The following is a 21,121-nucleotide window of genomic DNA, read 5'->3' on the forward strand; positions in this document are numbered from 1 at the left end:
TCCCACGTTTGGTGCGCCTAAAAACTGTGGAACGGGTTGTCCCATGGGACGAAATTTGGCTGATTTTTCGTTCCACCTCTTCTCCCTGGAACGACCCGTTCCACATCCGTGGAACACAAATTTGTAACATTTTATGACAAAATTTCTCCTTATCTTTTTCAATATTTACATCATCCGTTCCATCCTGTTCCGTCCCGTCCCGTCCCGTCCTATTCTGTCCCGTCCCGTCTCGTTCTGTCTCGTCTGCGTACCAAACGGAACGAACAGTTTTGTGTGTTATACATTTCTATCATTTGTTTCATGACTTCCTTGTAAATATGTAGAAAGTGTTTTCTGTGTTAGTCCATGAGTTACATAAAACACATGTTCCATGACTTTAACATTTCATGGGACTGGTTTAGTGATTTTTTATTATTTATTGGAATCTTAATATTTTTAAGTTAAAATATTCATTAAAAATAAATTAGGATAATATACATAAATTTATTTTTAAAAAAGTTACAAAAAAAATATGCCTAAATTCATTCTTTAATAATTTTGCATTAGAAGAGAAAAAATACTTTTGGATTTTTTTGTTTAACAAACGATATTATCTACACAAGAGAGATGATGGGGTTTTGGCTTAACCTCATAATAGGCTAGTAATAATATGGTTCAGACTCGCATTTGGCGAGAATCAAACCTAGGACCTCTCACTTAGTACTACGGTCTAGTGATATTCATTTTCACTTGTAAGTGAGATATGATCTTACTTCTATCATGATTGTAATTGGGTACACCCCCCATGGGCGGGCTTAATCCTTGATATCCTCCGTGAGGATTCCCCCCGCCATGACTGACTTGTTTTTCATAATTAGATTCAACTATCGTTTCATTAAAAAAAGAAAAAGAAAAAAAGGACCATTTGAGAGCAAGCTAACAAATTCCTCTCGTCTCAAAGTGCAGCAGCTGCTGCCAAAAAACTTCCTTCCAAATGTTGGAGTTGGTCTCCATCTTCCCAAAAAACCAAAAACTGGTCTTTGCAGCCAAATGTAAAATTGCATTTAATTTATGATTGATCGATCAAATACAACCCTAATGCCATATAATGTTGCAGGTGTGCACACACATAAAATACTAAAGCAAGGAAAATTTCTATTATTCATATTCAAACTTAGGACGTTTTCCAACATCTGAGATAGTATTACTAGACCTTGATAAAACTGCATTAAGATATTATCCTTGATCCTTCAATTACAATTTTTTGTGTGACGTTTTGATAGATTGAACTGATTTGGACCTCAAGAGTCCATATACGTATATCACCTCAGAAACAAGAAAGATATTACCATAATAAAGCCCCAGCGCCCCGAGTTCTAATCTTATTGATAATGTCGACAGCAGGAATTTTACAAACGATGCACTCTTCCACAATCATCCTGACTAGCTTTAGTCCTTCAAACAAGCCCGTAGCTATAACAGTATCGGTGTTCCACTAATCATTTACCAAAAAAAGGTCATTAAGTAGAAAAATAAATGTCCAGTGCGATGCGACCATCAAAATAAAAAAGAAAACATCAACACTTACGTTAACGATGACAAAACATCCTGTTAGTTCTTCAAGTGGCTGCATCCCAGATATACATGGTAAAAAAAAATCAGAAAACAGTTAGCAGAAAGAATTAAACTATTTTGAGCACATGCTTTAAATTCAAGTCGCTTATAGGCACCTTTATGTAGATATCATCTGGGCCAAGGAGAAGTTCCTTCCGTTCATCACATTCCCTCTGCAATCGATAGTAGTATATTTGGAAAGAACAAGCCGAAAAGTGTGAGTATTTGCATATCACCAACTTATTAGAAAAAAGTCTTGGGTCTGACTAGGCTCATTGTATTCTCACAACATTAGTTCATGTTTCTTTAAGCCTACATAAACTTCAAACCTTTCTAACATGAAACAAAAGTTTCAACTAATCAACATATTAAAATGCAGAAACTGATAGCTCCGGCAACACAATTAAAAAGAATGATTCAAACACATAAACAACAAGAGTTTAGTAGCGTATATTTCTTGCATGGAAAAATCATAAAAATGTCCAGGGTAATTATACTGGAAGGGATTTTAAGCAATACCTCATCGATCCCAAATTTTGCGATTAGCCCGTCATCTTCATATCCAATCTTGATGATCTCATATTGCCTTGCATTCAGCAGTTTTATTGCCTGGAATCAAAATGTTGGGTACTCAAATCAGAAAAAGAAATTTAAAAAATGCAAAAATTAATCATTTGTATGCAGTCTCAACAAAGGAAAATTTCGGTGCAAGATTAAAGGGGTTGTTTGAGACTCTTTCTTTGTATTATGTCTACTATAACCATGTCAAAATATGTATTCAAAATCTACGTGCTTCATGAAGAAGCACCTACCAGGTTGTTTTCCTGCAAATTAGAGGCATGTTTGGAAATATTTTTAAAATGACTGGAACTGCTTTTAGTGAAAGTGTTTTTAGCTTTCAAAAGCACTTTATCTTGGAAGAAACACCATTTACGTGTTTTTTTTGCAGAAAACACTTCAAATACTTTTCTAGGATGTATTGCATATTTACTAAGGGTTGGTTCCAAAAATACTTTCATCAAAAGCGTTTTCAATCATTTTAAAAACACTTCACCGTAAGCATTTTAAGTTCTTCCACTAGTTACGGAGAAGAAGCACTTTTACTTGTTAGAGAACACTTTTAAAACTTTTAACCTTTTAAAAGCACACTAGTACAAAAACATGTTTGCACGACGAAAACTTGTGCGACGCATAAAATTACGTCGCGCAAAGCCGTTTTGCGCGACATACTTACACCTACGTCGCGCAAACTTTTGGCGCCAAACCAAAAGAATTTACCGCTTTTTCCCAACTTTGCGCGACGCATGCCCACCTACGTCGCGCAAAGTTGTTTTGCACGACGTAGGTGGGCATGGGTCGCGCAAAGTCAACAACTTTTTTTCTTTTCATTTGATCAGTTTGGGAGGCAGAAACTGCATACCCAGTTGCAGCAGCTACCTCCATCGCCCATCTCTCTCTTCAAAACCGTCTACCAGATCAGGTTTGAAGTTTGAATTGATATCAATTCTTTGTGTTTTTTCGATTGCAATCCTTCCCCTTTGCTCTTAAACATGATGTAAACTGAATTAATAATATGTAGATCCTTCATGTGATTCATTTACGAAATTGAAATTGCAAAATCAAAGGAGATAATTATCTTGCTGATTTTCTTTTTCTCTATACACCAGATCTCTTCTTTCTGTAGCGACTTATTTGTTCGTACATAAAAGCAAAGGTGATAAATTAGTTGGGGAAGAGAAATAGGCTTATATCCAGGTGAGGAGGACCCTGAGCATAGCTTAAGAAATTACTAGGAATAGCATTGTGAGGACCCTGAGCACAGTTTTGATCCCCTGTCAACACCTACTCCCTTCTTTGTTTTGATCCAACACCTTATTTCAAATCTGCAAATAGTCACTTGCTAAGAGAATGAGCAATGTAACTGTTGCATTTAGAAGTCGGATTGTGTCAGTCGAGTGCAAGCAGGCAATGAGCCTTTTAGTAACGCCATTTTCTTATGTTCATAGAAGTCAGCAGTCTGCAAGTTTAATCACCTTGTTTGTACAGTTTTACATTTGTGTACCTAGTTCCATTCATAAGTCAGATTCTATAAGTCGATTGCAAATGCAATCAGCAAGCAGAATATGTCAATGTATTTAGTAACAAATGTCTCATGCTTAGTAAATGACTTGCGTATTATCTTCGTAAATTGGCTTTCATAACTTGTATAAGATTAGCAGCATCCATAAATTTCTGTAGGGAAAGGTTTGAAATTGGATTTGTGCATGATATGGGAATTTGTGAGGATGTATGTTTGCTCTTGTTGTCTGTGGTCCTCCCCTGCCTTTTTCTTTAGGTTTGGTTAAAGTCTAAGCTACATCTCTTTCTTATCATAAGTCGCATGCAGAGAGAGAAGATGATGACGATGGTCCTGTATGTATATATATATAGCTACCTCCTCTTTATTTTTATGATTATATGATTACTAATTAGTCATTTTACGTTGATCATATTGATTAATCTGGAATGTTAAATCTAGTATATTGGTCTTGCAGACTTGTATTTTGAAGGTGAGCACATGTTGTTTAGGGGGTTCCAAGCTATGGCCACCCCACTTCACTAAGCTGTGGCCTCCCAAGTTCATAAAAACAAAGACGGCTATTACATGTTGCAAAGGATGTGCTCACAAAATCAAGAAGAAATTGCAGAAACTTAACGGTACAAAATCTATTTTTTACTTCCCTCTTGCAGTTGATCATCAAATTAGGAATATCTGCACAGATAAACCTGGTTAAAAATTCTTAACAAAAATTAAACTAGGAAACGATTTGATTAGAACTTTGTAATTGGTTCTGTTTGTTCTTATGGTATTAGTTTGTTTCTTTTCACTTGTTACTGCCTTTTGTAATCAACTTTTTCACTGTCATTATTTACTCTAATTGGTGATGACAGAGGCATGACTATTGTATCTCATATAAGAGGAGAACTAATAAGGGAGAACTAAGGAGAACTAAGGAGAACTAAGGACTAAATTAAGAGATAGATACGTAAAGTGAAATAAAGGGTGCATAAATCACTTTATATTAAAATGAAGTCTAAGAGAAATTTAACTACATTTGAGATGTCACAATGTACATAAATCACTTTATTTTCTTCGCTAAATTAATTTTTATTAATTTTATCTATTTTATTTAGTTTTAGTAATTATTGTGATTTAGTTTATTTGTATGCACATATTTTTGTACATCACCTACAAAATTGTTTTGTGTTGTACGAAGTTAATACTACTTAACTTCGTACCCTTTTCTCAGGAAAAGCTTAGTTTCCCGTTTGAGAATTAGTTGGATTTCGTGCATGGATGCGAAAGCATGACTGCGGTCCAATTAATTCTTGAATTGTCCCATTTTTTGGACAGTTTGGGAATGCCCTAGTTATGTGTTGTAGTTTGCGGTCCATGGATTAGGTTTCGATAGTGGAAATTTTGGTAACATTTCCTGATGTTCTTTGAGTACACGGTGGATATTATGTATCTACGACGTGCACTTGAAGAACTGTAAGGAGATGCTGCCGAAATTAGCCCACGTCGAAATTTAATCCATTGGAATCGTAAATTACGGCACATAACTGTGCATTCTTGAATGGGATAGGGCCCTGACCGGAGGAATAAGGTGACAAGACAATAGTTTTCATGTCCTAATCTGTCTCATAATTTGCTTCAATTGTACTTAATTCCAATTTTTGAATAAAATGAATGAATGCCATGAGCGGTGTAGATTTTCAATGGCATCCAATTTCATATAGTTTAATTAGTTATATCTCCATTTACCTATATACCTATTCATTCCAATTTTATATGATCGCTGGATGCAAAACTTTTCTAGATATTATTAGTTGCAGCAGTTGCATCTCTTAAAGATCTATACAACTTATTCTCACCGGTTCACGGTGGATTTTGCAGTTACTTCTCGAGCGTGGGGAAGCACGAAGGGTTATTCCTTGGTAACACATTTATAAGGATTCCGTTGTAGACGTTGTTGTAATTCTTGTACTTTTATTCGGATTGCAGACAAAATGGACAAACAGTGGATACATAATCATAATAGATGTGATGTTGAGTACTTGGATGGAATACATGCGTTCATTGAATTCACAACTAGACACAACGTGGGAGACATTCAAGAATGTTCGATTTCATTTAGTAAGAAATGGGATGATGGAGACCTATACTACTTGGTATCATCATGGAGAACGATTAGACCAAGCTTCGTCTTCATACGTGACACGAGTGGAAACTGTTGAATGTAATGTGGATCCTAATGAACAAGTTATGAATATTCTAAATGACGTTTATCCATACGCCTCGAGCAACACCAATCAGGAAGGAGGAGAAGGGGGAGATGACGACCGTCCAACCATGGATAGTGAGGCATTAGAAAACTACGAAAAACTATTGAAAATGCCAAGCAAAAATTATATCCGGGTTGCGAGAACTTTTCAGTGCTCACATCAATTGTGGAGTTGATGCATGGCAAGATCAAGTTTTGTTTGTCAAACAAGTGTTTTGATTACTTTTTGGGAGTTATCAAGAGGATGCTTCCAAAGGAGAATTGTTTACCTGAAGATCATAAAAGTGCCCAAAAAGTGTTGAAGGGTCTCGGATTGGGGTATGAAAAAATTCACCATGTGTAAATAATTGTATATTGTTCTATAAGGAGAACAAAGCGTTGGATAAATGCCCTATCTGCGATGAGCCAAGGTTTAAAATGACATCACAGAATAGAAACACCAAGATTCCACAAAAAGTAATGCGTTACCTTCCATTGAAGCCTAGGTTGCAGCTATTGTACATGTCGATGCATACCGCAACCGACATGAGATGGCATAAAGAAGGACGGGTAAATGACGATGTTATGTGGCATCCTGCAGATGGAGAGGCATGGAAAGAATTCGATCGGATGTACCTTGATTTTGCAGCTGACCCGCGCAACGTCAGATTGGGACTTGCCATCGATGGATTTAATCAGTTCGGGGTTTTAAACCTAATGCACAGCACTTGGCCGGTCGTCGTGTTTCCTTATAATTTGCCACCTTGGAAGTGCATGAAAAAAGAATACATGATGTTGACTCTATTAATTAACGAAGATCCAGGAAAGTCCATTGATGTTTATTTGCGGCCGTTGGTTGATGAGCTAAAAGATTTATGGGAAAACGGTGTTCGTACATACGATAAATATACTGGGCAGATGTTCACCATGCGAGCGGCAGTGATGTGGACAATAAACGATTTTCCTGCATATGCAATGGTTTCTGGATGGATGACTAAGGGTTATTTGGCATGTCCAATATGCAAGGAGAACGTAACATCATCTTGGCATGCAAGAAAAGTTTGTTATCTTGGTCATCGTAGATGGCTCCCTTGGGACAACGAGTGGCGTCAGAACGATAAAGCCTTCGAAGGCACAAAAGAGACTTGGCCAAGACCAAAAGAATGGTCCGAAAATGAGATTTTGGATCAGTTAATCCGTTTGGAATTTGGTCATTTCGGCAAAGGGGTCAGTAACCCCAGACCAACTACACATTTGAACTGGACGCACAAGAGTATGTTATTTGAGCTTCCGTACTGGTCAAAGTTAAAATTGAGACACAACCTCGATGTTATGCATATTGAGAAAAATGTGTTTGACACTTTGGTTGGGACAATTCTAGACATTGAAAGAAAAACAAAAGACACGATCGAAGCTCGCCTCGATTTGGAATGAATGAGCATTAGGTCATCCTTGTGGATGAAGAATGTCGGTGGTACGTTGAAGAAAGGCCATCCCTTTTTTACAGTTAAGCCGAATGGGAAGAAAGAGTTTTTCAACTTTATTTCTTCTGTAAAGTTTCCAGATGGGTATGCTTCCAATATCTCACGTTGTGTGAATATGAAGGGGTGTAAATTTCAAAACATGAAGAGTCATGACTGTCATGTGATACTCCAACGCCTTCTTCCAGTTGGTATTCGACACTTATTGCCTCTTGATGTAGTGAAACCAATCGTGTTGTTGTCGAGATTTTTTTCGCAGTTGACTGCAAGGTGTTTGCGGAAGTCAGATGTTAAACAATTGCAGGACGACATTGTGAACGTCTTATGCAAGTTCGAACATATATTTCCCCCAGCTTTCTTTACAAGTATGATTCATGTGATGATTCACTTGCCAGATGAGGCATTGCTTGCCGGACCAGTGAACTGTCGATGGATGTATCCAATAGAAAGGTACTTAATTAAGTATATATATATATATATATATATATAAAACATATTCATGATCAACGAACGCTTTGAATAATTTATAGCATACCTTTTATTTGTGCAGATATCTTGGTGAGTTGAAAAAGTGTGTTTGAAACAAGGCAAAGCCCGAAGGATCACTTGTGGAGGCATGGGTTGCATATGAGTCACTTACTTTTTGTGCAATGTATCTTGAAGATGTTGAGACAGCTTTCAATCGTCCTCAACGCAATAATGACGGTGGTGTCAGAAAAGAGAAACTGTCTGTTTGCCCAAATTGCGCGACCATTCGGCGATCCTGTAAAAGAAGAATCGTTTACCAAAAAGGACATGGAGGTAGCGCATTGGTTCATACTCAACAATTGTGACGAGGCTTTGCCATACCTTGAAGAGCATGAACAATTGATGAAGCGGGAACATCCTTCACATTTATATGCCAAGAAGCACCGTGACTTGTTTCCTTCGTGGTTTCACACACATGTAAGTTGTATGTGGTTTGAATTGAGCATATTTTCCAACTTGTTCATGCCCGTCTTTAAATTTGGTTATACTAACAAGTTAACTTTTTGTATATGTTATATTAGATGAACAAATTGAAGGAATTGAATTCACCCTCTTACGATGGAGAATTATATAACTTGGCGAGAGGACCACTTCACGTTGAATTGTTCTCAGGTTGTCATGTAAACGGGATCAAGTTCTTGGGGGCAACACGTGATGACAAGTTGTTTACTCAAAATAGTGGTGTCCATGTCCTGGGTACGGGTGAGAGTGAAGACATTGATTTTTATGGCAAACTAACTAGTGTAGTACAATTGCTTTACAAAGACAGATGTCAAGTGATACTGTTTAAGTGTCTTTGGTTTGATACAAACCCACATAACCGAACGAGTGTTAAGCGAGACCATGGTTTACTATCAGTAAACACTATGAGACATTGGTACGATGAAGACCCATACATTTTGGCAACAATGGCAAAACAAATATTCTATCTAGACGACCCTAAAGCTGGCAATGGTTGGAAAATTGTTCAAAAGATTGATCGAAGAGGGCTATATGATATTCCAGAACAAGATCATGATGACAATTACGATAACGTCGCTGACCAACAGTTATCATCTTTGATAGAAATTGGTGAAGAAACACTCCGGGATACTAATATTGTCCAAGAACCGTTTGACGTAGTTGGATTTCCTGAATTTGAAATATCAATTGACCTTGGTGATCTACCTCAATACAATGCACCAGAAGAGGCAAACGAAGATAAAGACGAATGGGAATCCGGAAATGATAGTAGTGATGATAGTGAGAGTTATTATTGTAGTTCGGATGATGATTAATATAAACTTGTAAAGAAAAATCGTGCTTTTTCGTTTATAACCGTAAAAAAGTTTTGTCCCGTTACATAATCTCTGAATGTTTGTTTTTTGCAATTTTTGGCGTCTGCGATCTCGAAGCATATACAAACAAGTTTGACGGTTGGATAGTTGAAATTAGTTTCGTACAATGTGTTTCCCATCAAGTTCAATGGTATATATATTTACTAAGTTGATTTTAATTTATTTATTTTGTACTTATAACACTTAAGAAATTTAATGATATATATGTAAAAAAAAATTATTGTGAGTTTTTGTTAAAAAAATATATTATTGTGGGGTTTATGTAAAATAAATTTGAATTTGAAAGAAGTAAAGTCACATTTTTAGTAATTTTTATAATATTAAAAAAAAAAAAAAACCTTGCACGACGTCTTAATGTAGTCGCTACTTTGCGCGACCTCAAATTGTATACCTACGTCGCGCCAGATGTGATAATTTAGTGAAAAATAGGCGATTGTTTTCAATTTTCCAAGTTTGGCAACCTTTTGAACCCCCAAATCTCGCTCTTCCCGTATACCTCTCTCTTCCCACTCGCTCTTTCTTTCCCGTACGTAGACCTGTATCTCTCCCTCTCTCTCTCTTTCCCGTAGACCTCTCTCTCCTCTTCGCAACCTTCAACCCCCAAATCTCGAAGCCGACGCGACATAGGGTGCCAAAATCAAGGTAAGGGTTTCTCATTTTCGATGAGTTTTTGTTATTTAGGGTTTAGGGTCAAATTGCATGTTGATTTCTGAGTACTTTGTTGAAATCTCCAGATAAAATTGGATGTTGGTTCTGATTTGATAGGGTTTCGGATTTGTGAGGGTTTGAGGTTATGTGGGTCTGTTGATTTTGTTCAGTTGATAGGGTTTGAGGTTCTGATTTAGCACAATGGTGGGTTTTCTTGAACAACCTTAAAAGCATGAATCCTTACTCTGTCGAAGAACCTTAAAAGCATGAATCCTTACTCTGTTGATTTTGTTTATTGAGAGATGCCTGGGACTGGTTTGATGTTTGTCAACGAAAGTAAGCTTCGAATTTCAGTAGGCGGTGCTACCAAGCTTCGAACTTATTGTCTCGAAACTTTGGGGATATCTTTTAATTTTTGGTTTTTGTATGGTTCCTGAGAAAATTTTGCAAAAGCGAAACACATTTCTGGAGCTAAGTTAATAGATTACACCAAAGGTCTGCACCGTTCACCGTTTAGGGTGTGAAATTAAAGAACCACATATTCGGGATGGGGCTGAATGAGATTGGCACACGGTCTTGTACTTTTCAGATTAGCTTGTAAATTTCTTATTAAGGTAAAAAATGCTGAAAAGATTGATTATTTTCATGCTGGAGTGTGACTGTTTGGGAGATGAGAAAATCGAAATGCTTTTGCAGTTGATTTTAGTATAGATCCACATTTCAGTTTGGGTTGGCCTGGTTTCCCTTTCTCTTCTGGATTTCGGAATCAAACAAAAACTATGAAATTTGATTCTTGATGCACTTTACCGGAGAGGGTTCAGATCTTGGAGGGAATATGGGTTTAGCATTTGCCCAGCATATATCTCTAGAGTTGTGTTGATGGAAATTACTGCTGTATGCAGTGCTTAAAGGGATAGCTGATGGATTATCACGCGGAAAGAAACATGACGAAATGCAGAAATTGGTAAAACCGTAGTTCCAGGTTGAAATTCTTTTCATTTCCGTTATTGCACCCTTTTAGAAAATTAACATTTTGGCATTTTACAGGCAATAGAACTATGGAAGACAAATATGAGGCATCCTCAGGCATCTGAGGTCGTCAACAAGGACATAATATCGCACTTTGTTCTTCGGCTAGTTTATTGCAGAACGTAAGAACTTGTAACATTTTATTCTCGTAAAAGATTTCCTTATTATATCTTATTTTATGTTGTTAATTTTTATTCTGCATTTTAGAAATTTTCCTTTTGCTTATTTAATTGGCATTGACTTGCATATAGTATTCATGCATGTTAGATGTATTCTGGAAAATCTTGTTCTTTTAGATAGTTGTTGTGAAAAACCTGTATTCTTGTTCTGAAGAATGAGCCCTGCATATGGCTTTTCCAGATTTGTAGGAAGAGTTAACTTTTCACAGGGGATTGAAACTAGAAAACATTTGATGCACATACTTATATATGATATGCCTGACTGCTTAACCCACTGCCTCGAGCTATTACGGTATTACCTTAGATGAGAATTTTACTTGAAAAGACTTAAGCAGTGCAGGACCCGACCATTTAAATACTGTACTTTTGAGCAGTTGCATTATAACCCACATATCTCATGTAAAGTTTATTCTAAACCTTTCATGAGGTGGAACAAATCAGTGAAAAAATCTATCATTTTTGCTCACAAAATACACATACTGCCACGGTTTAACTAATTTGATCCTTCTATAGTGATTCTCTTTTAGGGTTTGTTCAAATGCAAGAAAGGATTAGTTTAAATATTCTTGTATTGATATTATTGCTCTAATTACTTATATTACTTTGGTTGCTATTTTATTAGTTTCAAATGCAAGAAAGGATTAGTTTCTAATGTTATATTTTTATGGTTCATAAAGTGTATAGATGTCGCAGTTGATCACTCGTCGTCGGAGTGTGTCCAATGCAGCTCTTGCATTATCAGCATCTAGTGCTCCAGGCGTGAGTGCTCCATTGATTGGGGAGCCTACACCCCTTACGGAGGCTACTCCTACGACGTCCCAGGTGCCCGTATCATCAACGTCATCAGTGTCAGTTGAGCCCCTCAGTGCACGGCGGCCTCACCGGCACCGCCGCGAGCCGGAGCCTTCTAATCACACTTCCTCGTCCTCCAGAGTCGAGGATGGGGCCTCCCAACCAGGTAGTTTTTTTTCTAATTCTCACTACGTTGCATTTTTTTTTTTCATTTCAAAACTATTACTTTTATGATTGTGAAAATGTGTTGCAGGTTGTGAATTACTGTTTTAAGGTACTTTTATGATTAGGGGAGGTTTTGCCGAATTTTCTGTACAAATTTAAGCTTAGGGTTTTTACCATTTAAGTTTTTTTGGGCAGCTAAAAAAAACACCAGGGGGCCCAATCGAATGTTGAAGGAGCTACAACTTGTACGTATGTCTGCCTCCTTGATCAAGATTGCGTATGATGAGCAACATCGTGGAGTGGTTACCTCACAGCAACATAACAGCGTCGTTAATTGCTGTGGTTTTATTATTAGGAATTTTTGTCTTATGCGGTGGGAGAGTTGGGCAAAAATTCCCGAGGAGACGAGGACCCTGGTGCGAGACAATTTGGAGGTTAGTATATTAATTTTTAGCAAAGTCAACATCTTTCTCTGCTTAAACTAGTGCAGGGCCATCATCTTGATTAGTAAAGTCAAGATCTTTCTCTCAATTTCTGTTTGGTTGCTAAGAAAATGTAGGGGGGAAAGAGAAATCAGGTGCATTTCATTGTTTTGCACCTGCTAGCTGAGTGTTGTTGTGGTGAATAATTTGGTCATGTATTTTGCCCACTCTTCTTCTGTTCATAATTGGGAGCAGGTGTGGTCCTTTAGTTTTGGTTAATTTCAGTGATTTGCGGCACTGTTCTTTGTTGTCTGAATGCTTCCTAGGAAGGAAATTGAAAAATAATTCCGTGAACCATTGTTAAAATAATGATTATGTTGGTTAGGTGGAAGGATTACTATCTTATCTGATGCATATTTATGGGTTTTTAGTTTTGGTCTACGTCCTTGCTTAATGATTTATGATAGTGTTTAGGTGAGTATGCATGCCGTCTCTAGTACATTGCTTTGCTTGTGTTGTGCATCAGTTAACCTGATCCATAGTATCCACTGGTTGAGCAACATCATGATACCTAAACATTATGCCTATACATGCTATTTTGTTTTAATCATTAAGTGCTTCTTGGGACTGGCTATACTAATCAAATAATCGATCTTTTACCGAGCGAGTCCTATGTATGGTTCTTGACTTTGCCTCAATTTGATAGTGAATTGTTTTTAGTTGTTGTCCTGGTTTTATTTATTAAAGTGAACTATGAAAGCAGCCTTAAATAGTCGAGTGAAATCCTTTGTTGAGAAATTGTGCTAAGGAAAGGAATTTGATAAATAATTTGAGTGTTAACCTTATGGTTTGAACATTAAAGGTTTGACACTTGCGTGAAGCTGAGGTTTGACACTGCTTTCCGAACTAGTATGAATGATCCTGTATATAAAAATTGTTTATAATTTTGTAAGCTTCCTGTATATTACTTTAACCACTTTCTACACATTTACTTACCTTCTTATGAAGTTTTTCTTCGAATCTGCTAATATTTGTTGGGTCATTTAGAAATGACATGCTTACTACATGCTATTCTTAGTGGGTTGCAGTTGGACAAAAGTCTCATAAACATGTTACACAATTTGATTTCTATAGTTGCAGCAGCATAATTTTCATTCTGTCAGTTTTACTACTTCTGGATTGTAAGCACAACCAGTTTAAACAGGCATGATGTTGTAAATTACTTTAACGAAGCTCACATCTTAAGGGGTAAATTGGTTTTTGGTTGTAAAAATTAGAGCATGTCCTTAGTAACAGCTATTTGGAAGCCAACGTGATTAACTGACTGTTAAAGTGGGATATGAAATGCTTGTATGCAATAGGTTACCTTTATGGAATTGCATTAAATTGTACATGCATGACTTTTTCTTTTTCTTTTTAGGTAAAGTATATATAATAGTAGTTGGCTTACATCCTAACAAATCATTTAACATGCTACTGGAATAGTTGATCTTGAGTTACAGTCAGTGCAGTTACAACCTCTCTATAAAATGTTGAATTTCCACCTTTGGTCTTTGTACCGGTGGAAAGAGGCTCGCATGGGAGATCAGAACTCCACTCTTGAGATTTTTTCAGAATATAAACATTATATTGTTTGCTTCCTAACAAATTAAGATTCTAGTTATTATTGTAAACCGACAAACTTTATCAATATCTTATAAATTAGTTGTCAATTATTCTGATACATGGTCATTTTGTTTGTCATTTTGTTTTTCATATTTGTAGGTCGTTTTTGAAATGGAGGACATATCCCCTGAGGTCAGTGCCTACTTAGAGGAGACCTTAGCAAGCCGGTACAAAGATTGGAAGAGCGTTCTTCACAAGCATTTTCAGCTATGGGAATCTTCGGAGATTGTTCGCCTACAGGGTTGCCCACTCGAGTATAAGGAGCGGCGAGAGGATTGGCAGTGGCTCTGCACACATTTTACGGATCCAAAATTTGTGGTATGTACATAATACTTTAATAATAATTTATTGTTTTTGTTATTTTATTTAAGCTTTTTTTAATAATTTCTTTCAAATAGTCGCACTAACATATATATTGTATGCTTAATAGAAGAAATCTGTTGCTGGCAAGAAAGCTCGGGACTCAAAGACACTTCTCCACCATTCCGGTTCGAAGTCCTTTTCGTATAGGGTTGAGGCACGACGTGAGGTAAAAGTATATTAATTTTGAAATTTTATACAATTTATTTTTTATTATTGATTAATAAAATTTTCTTAATGTTTTTTCTTTTTGTTTAGGAGGGTTCTAAGTTCCCACAAATTGACCTATTCAAGCATGTTTACGTTCATCCCAACAATGAGAACAGTGACCAGCTTTGTGTAAGTATATGTAATTGTTATTTTTCTTATTTTTATGAATCGTTCAAATATTATTTATATTTTGTTATTAAACATTATATGTTTTTTCTTTATTATTATAGGGTGATATGGTGGAAAAGAGCACTGCTATTCTCCAAGAAGCAACATCGCAGCTTCCCCCAGAGACCTCGATCGAGGACGTCATTGTACCCAAGGATGTAGATGTTCAGATCGTGACTGAGGTCCTAGATCAGAAGTTCGATCGTCGTCATGGTAAGGTTGTTCGGTGTACGGGGAAGGCGGGGGTTCGTGAAACGGGTGCCTCTTCTTCCAGATTGTCCACAGGAGAGGTCAATTCCTTGAAGGGGGAAGTGACAACCCTAAGAGGTCAGGTTGCGGCCCAGGGCGACCACATTAGGGCTTAGGACGAGAGGATGAATATGATTGTTCAGGCCTTAGCGATGTCCGGCCTCCAAATCCCGATGATGCCAGCACCTAATGTTGCTCCACCTTCGAATTCCCAGCCACTTCGCCCAGACGATACCGAGTAGCATGATGTATTAAACTTAGAAGACTTGTAGTTTTTTATTTTTTTGTTCGGGCAAAAGTACATTTTCATATATTCTATAATTAATTACTTTTTCTTGGTTTATTAATTATTGTTTAGAATTTAATTATAATATTTATTAAAAATTAAATAAAAAAATATAAATGACAAAAAAAAAAAAAAAAAGATTTGCGCGACGCAGTGCCGCCTACCTACGTCGTGCAAATCTACTTTGCGCGACGTAGGTAGGCACTGCGTCGCGCAAACCCCACTGCCTTCGCGCGACGGTTCTTGCGCGACGAAGGTTCGTTTGGCTAATTTTTGGGCGACGTATTTTTGACTTTGCGCGACGACGGTCCTACGTCGCACAAAGTCTTTTTTGTACTAGTGAAAGTACATCCAAACGAACCCTATATCTTTACTCATTAATAATTGTCAAAAACCAATAATTTCTGCAAAATTGAAATATATTATTAGACGAGCCTTATATCATCCGACTACCGTAGTCGTCGTTTTTAAAACCTCTACTAATCCCTCCCCTCTTCCACCTCCAGGACATCATTTGGGACTTGGTGGGTAATCCCTTCCCTAAATTTTTTAATTTTTTTAATTTTTAATTTTTAATTTGTTATTATTAATGTTGAAAACAGTCCAAATGCACTCTTAATAGAAAAACTGTGTACTTTTCGACACCGAATAAGCTTTTGATCTTTTGAGTACTCATTCTTATGGTCCTAATAGCGCATTATATGTGTTTATTTGCTTAAGTTTCAATAGGTATCAAACGCACGCTCGTTTGTTTTTATTGATTAGAACCAACAACTAGACGAATTAGACAGTAAGGCCAACTTGGCTACCTTGGGTTCATGTCATGGAAACAACCTCTTTGAAAAGTAAAGGTAATGCTGCGTACAATAGACACTACCTCGACCCTTGTAAAGTGAAGAGCCTTGTTGGTTTGAGGTCGCTCCTTTTTTTGGAGTTAAGTCTTTTTGTCTTTCTCCTAGCTATTTGTTTACCATATATGATTGGGATGCAGACACTTAGAGAACTAACAGGTTGTTTTATCGTCGTTAATGTAAGTGTTAATATTTCTTAGTAATTTAGTTGCTACATTACACACTACCATTTTCTGATGCAGAAAAGACAAGGGAAGTAATCTGAGAATCACTCAACCAGAGGCAACGCAATCACTCACGTCACTAATCGTGGAATCGCTTAACACGACCAAATTTCACACTTGATTTTAAAGAGGAGAAAATCACTCTCTTCTTAGATTGATTATAATTCACTAAATTGACTTCTTAATTGACACGTCCCGATCCCGATGTCCATGGGACATCGAGATGGTCACGTGCTGGCCAACACCCTAGGGTGACGTAAGCCATTTATGAATGCAAATGCTGAGAACATCTGAAACATGCATAAAAATTTCGTTCGAACTACATAAAATAATGTAATAATAAAATAATATTCAACTGCCAACAACGAAAACATAGTGATAATGTATGACATGTTCAGAGCATACATCTAATTCAAAATACAAGCGGAATGTGCTATTACAATGATGTCAAAGCGAAGAGACGGACACAAAGTCACTGGTAGGGGAATGCCTCGTAACTCGGATCGTATGCCTTGTTCTTATGTTCTGAAGGGGGCACAAAACAAACATGAGTGTACCAAGTTGATATATATATATATATATATATATATATATATATATATATATATAATACTGAAACAGTTAATGATATAGTATATAATAGCATACTAACCCCTCAGGTTTTATGAAAACTTAATAGCATAGTATATAATAGGTTTTCCGACAACCCTAGCATGCCATAAAACATTTCCAAAACGTATCTTGTATATAGCATACTAAATAGTGGTATCCAGTCTCAATCTTCATGCCCTATGCTCGCTTCTTGTCTCTGCGCTGTAGTCAGAAATTATTTCTTCAGGCCCAGTACCAGCTCCACGTCTCTCAGCTCGAAGTTATAGATTATTTCTCCCGACCGTATGCCAACACCATATACCTTGCATGTAGGTGGAATAGTGACCACTAGATAAACACAAAACATTGAATATACTATTTCCAACATAAGTACATAAATCTCAACGAAGCTCAATAGCTCAAACATCATATCTCAAAAATATCTTTATAGCATATAGTCATCCATCATATATACTATAAAGAGGTGTGTAAAAACATGTTCATAAGCAGTATATAGTCATCCATCATATATATTACAAAGAACATCAGTTCTATAAAATAAGGTAATTCAAACTAGCCTCAGTAATCATATTATCTTATAAAACATTTCATAAAACGTAGCATTAAATCATGCTTTTCATGTATGCAATTCTACTATTAAAACATGCATTTTAGAAGGGGTCTACTCATAGATACCCCGTCGTCGAAGAGCCGTACGAAATAGGAAAGACGAAATCGTCGCTAAAAATCGACCAAGCACATAAAGGGTACAATTAATAAAAATCTATTCAAACCATTGAATTTTGGGAAAACGAGTGAAAAAACGGGTCTAGGACGTCGAAATTAGGCTATGAGGGGTCCCGATCGAAACCTAAAAAAGTCAATGGAAAGTCAACGTTGATCGCTGACCGGTCAAAGTCAAAGTCAACGATCAAAGTCAACAAGTCAACGGGTCCAGGTCAAAGTCAACGGGTTCCGGTCAAGCGGGTCAGGCTTGGGCTTGGGCTTGGTTCCGGATTGGGCCTAAATGGGTTTGGGTTTTTGGGTTAAGGGTTTTGGGTTTGGGGTAATTGGGCTGGGTTCCATAGGTTTAGGCTTTGTGCTGGGCTACCTGGCTCAAAGGAATCTGGGTTGGGGGTCCGATTTCAGGCCAAAGGATTTGGCCGGTTGTTGGCACACATTCAAACGCTCATAATTTCTCTGATACTTAACCAAATCGAGTGATTCAAAAACCAAAGTTGTAGTACTCGACGAGATGAAGAGATTCATACTTGCACACCAGCTAACTCATCGTGGTTTGGCTGGAAATCAGCTTGAAAGGGGCGGTGCTCGCGGGAAAATTGGAGAAGTTTTCCCTCGTGAGGTTCCTACGTCCAAACATCGACAAAACTTCTAAAAACTACTTCCAAACATACACTAAGACACGATATATAACTTTTGGACGAGGTTCAAGGCTTACCTTCGCCGGAGGATGAGGAAACTCGCCAGAGAACTTCGATGAACAGTGTAAGCCTAGAGAAATGGAGGGGTTCGGGGTGTTCTCTTTTGATTCTAAGTTCACTAGGGTGTTATTGGAGATGTTGATGTTGTTGTGGTGTTGTTTGTTGGTGAGAAAAGCCATCGGAGGGGGCTGAGATAGAGAGAGCCGAGAGAGAGCTTTTTCAGAAAATAAAAGAAAAAGGGAAGATGGGGACTCACGGGTCCAAAAGGAAAAGAGGAAAGAGGACTGGGGGATAACTACAAGGAGTGGGCCCCTTGGGCAGACCAAACAAGACCCAAAAGTAATCATTTCAAAATAAATATCTCAAACTTAGTGAAGTTAAAAAAATGCCATTTCGTTCCATAAATTCCGGGACGGGTTGTCACATTAATCTTACATATGGAGCCCTTTAAATAGGAGGGTACCTTACATTAGTAGGATAGGCAATTAATAACATATTATAGTTACAATGCAACCTATAATTAAAATAGACAAAAGCATGGCTTTGATAGACGAGAAGCCACCAACATCTATATTTAATATAGGGGCCATACTTATTGTAGTGCCTACATCAGACTCCTGTTCTCTGAAAAAATTCGCCCTCGAGTGTACGTTGGTCTTTCCTCGATCTTTCGGATGTCCGACTAGTATGTTCCACAATAGCCAGTTTAGCACCAAAATTTTCCAATTCCATTAGCAAAACCAAATACTAGAATATTCCAAGTATTTTGCTTTCCAAAACTTTCTCAAGTTCTGTGCACCCCTTAACCATTTCATGATAGGAACAATTTCTTTTGAAAAATTCTCATCAATCTTCTAGATTTCCTTTTGATATTGATGACATGGAAAAATGCTTTGCTCCAAGTATATTTTCCTACTATGGAAAGCAATAAAGGATTCCCAAATGTAGTCACATATATAATGGGTATCAAGGTCAAATATTACCTCTTTATGATGTTGTTCAAAAGGCTAGTGGCTGCCCACCCACGTATGATTTTGATGCTCTGGCCATGATAGATTGTAAAAATTTGAGTAGGAATCGAGCCTAGGCCTCTGAAAATTGTTCCTCATATTAATATGGTGCTGCACAAACTCTGGAAAATATTGCCTCTGAGGACAATACATAATATCATGGGTATTTAAATTGCAAAGAGCACAAATTGTTGGTGCAAATCCAAAGTATCCCATTGTTGCTAATGAAATTGTTGCACTGCTCTCAAAATCAACAAGTTGTAACCTAAAACAAAAAAAAATTAAAATTAAAATCAAGTAAATAAAAAGATATATACAAAAATGATTAACTAAGAGTTGATAAACACAAATTATTTAAAACAATGCCCGGCAACAGCGCCAATTTCTTAATAGGAATTTTGCCACCTGCAAAAGTAGGGATAAAAACACTTAAAAATACTTGCAAGAATACAAGGTTATTGTAGTATAGCAGCTCAAGCAATGTTGTTCTCCACATGGATTGAATGAATAGTTTATGTTAAACCAAATCTTAATTAATTATTTGAAAACAAAGTTTGGAAGAAGGTGATATTATGAATTAAAATATTAAAAACGAATTTAATTAAAAATAATTAAATAAATTGGCAAAGTAAATAAAACAAAAGAAAATAGTTTGAAAATCTATTTAAGCACTAGGGTTCTGCCGTCACCTTAACAATCCTACGTAGTTCTTCCAATTATTTATGAATTACACATGCATATTTGAAGGTTAGGTTTTCCTAATATATATCCTACTTGGAACCTCCAACATAGAACGTATATCTAACATGCAACCCGTTCGTGGTGTCCAAATCGAATGTGAACATGCAAGACTCATTAAGTTTTGTGAAAACCTTTTGAAAAACCATATAACCCTTAAGACGTGTCGTCCATCCTAAGAAGTTACACATATTAACCACAAGAAGCTAGCGCCAATTCCAGAGACAACCCTTCGCCAAAATTGCATCAAATTACTTTTCTAAATATCCTAATGGTGGCCAATCATCAAGACAATTAGATAGTTTCAAACACGGTGATTAATAATTCAAAACTTGCATGCATAATATCATAAGCAAATTGAAAAGAAACTACATATTTTTGCTAAGGCTCGTGGCCTCGTCCTAGCAAATGAAACTAGTTACTAACAATAATAAAATAGAATATTATTAAAAACATGGATAGAAAACACCTCGAAAATAAACTTGATTGTCTAAAGCAATTCTCCAAATAGTGTGTGCGATCTCCCTTTTCTCTCATCTCTTTCCTAATGGCTAATTAGCCTTATTTATACTACTACAAAACAAAACCCTAAAAGGTCTTAGAATAAAACTAGGAAACATAATAAAATAATAAAACATAAAATAAAAGGTTTCCTATTTGAACTAAAATTCAGACTTCGCATAAAATCCATCTTTTGACCGACCAAATCAACTCCAATTTGGTCCCAAAAGGTCTATTTTGAAACCTGGAGACGTCCCCTACAAATCCTCATAAGAAATCTTTTTCAAAATATGCCATTTTGACCTCCAAAATGCCCAAAACGTCCAGAAACGTCAATCTGGAAAACTG

At 36.8% G+C, this 21,121-nt stretch overlaps 2 protein-coding genes and 1 long non-coding RNA gene across 3 annotated transcripts in view; 2 read left to right on the forward strand and 1 right to left on the reverse strand.

The window, feature by feature from the left end:
* Positions 1-1,178: 1,178 nt before the first annotated feature.
* Positions 1,179-21,121, reverse strand: part of LOC126595919 (KRR1 small subunit processome component-like) — a 40,372-nt gene continuing 20,429 nt past the window's right edge. The window contains exons 4-7 of the mRNA XM_050262321.1: positions 2,113-2,202; positions 1,710-1,766; positions 1,568-1,606; positions 1,179-1,474 (exon numbers count right to left, since the gene is read on the reverse strand). Of these exons, the coding sequence (XP_050118278.1) occupies positions 1,325-1,474; positions 1,568-1,606; positions 1,710-1,766; positions 2,113-2,202 (336 nt within the window). The 3' untranslated portion in view covers positions 1,179-1,324. The remainder of the gene's footprint in view (positions 1,475-1,567; positions 1,607-1,709; positions 1,767-2,112; positions 2,203-21,121) is intronic.
* LOC126595952 (uncharacterized) lies at positions 2,986-5,653 on the forward strand. The gene is made up of 3 exons (XR_007613778.1): positions 2,986-3,073; positions 4,128-4,290; positions 5,531-5,653. It is a non-coding gene; the product is annotated as an uncharacterized LOC126595952 (long non-coding RNA).
* On the forward strand, positions 9,741-15,473 carry LOC126595890 (uncharacterized). Its single transcript, XM_050262288.1, has 9 exons — positions 9,741-9,885; positions 10,794-10,855; positions 10,939-11,042; positions 11,777-12,057; positions 12,252-12,490; positions 14,243-14,461; positions 14,574-14,672; positions 14,762-14,842; positions 14,944-15,473. The coding sequence occupies exons 4-9, from the start codon at positions 11,784-11,786 to the stop codon at positions 15,244-15,246; spliced, it is 1,215 nt and encodes a 404-aa protein (XP_050118245.1). The 5' UTR covers positions 9,741-9,885; positions 10,794-10,855; positions 10,939-11,042; positions 11,777-11,783; the 3' UTR covers positions 15,247-15,473.

The sequence above is a fragment of the Malus sylvestris genome, chromosome 2 (assembly GCF_916048215.2).
Source record: "Malus sylvestris chromosome 2, drMalSylv7.2, whole genome shotgun sequence".
NCBI lineage: Eukaryota > Viridiplantae > Streptophyta > Magnoliopsida > Rosales > Rosaceae > Malus > Malus sylvestris.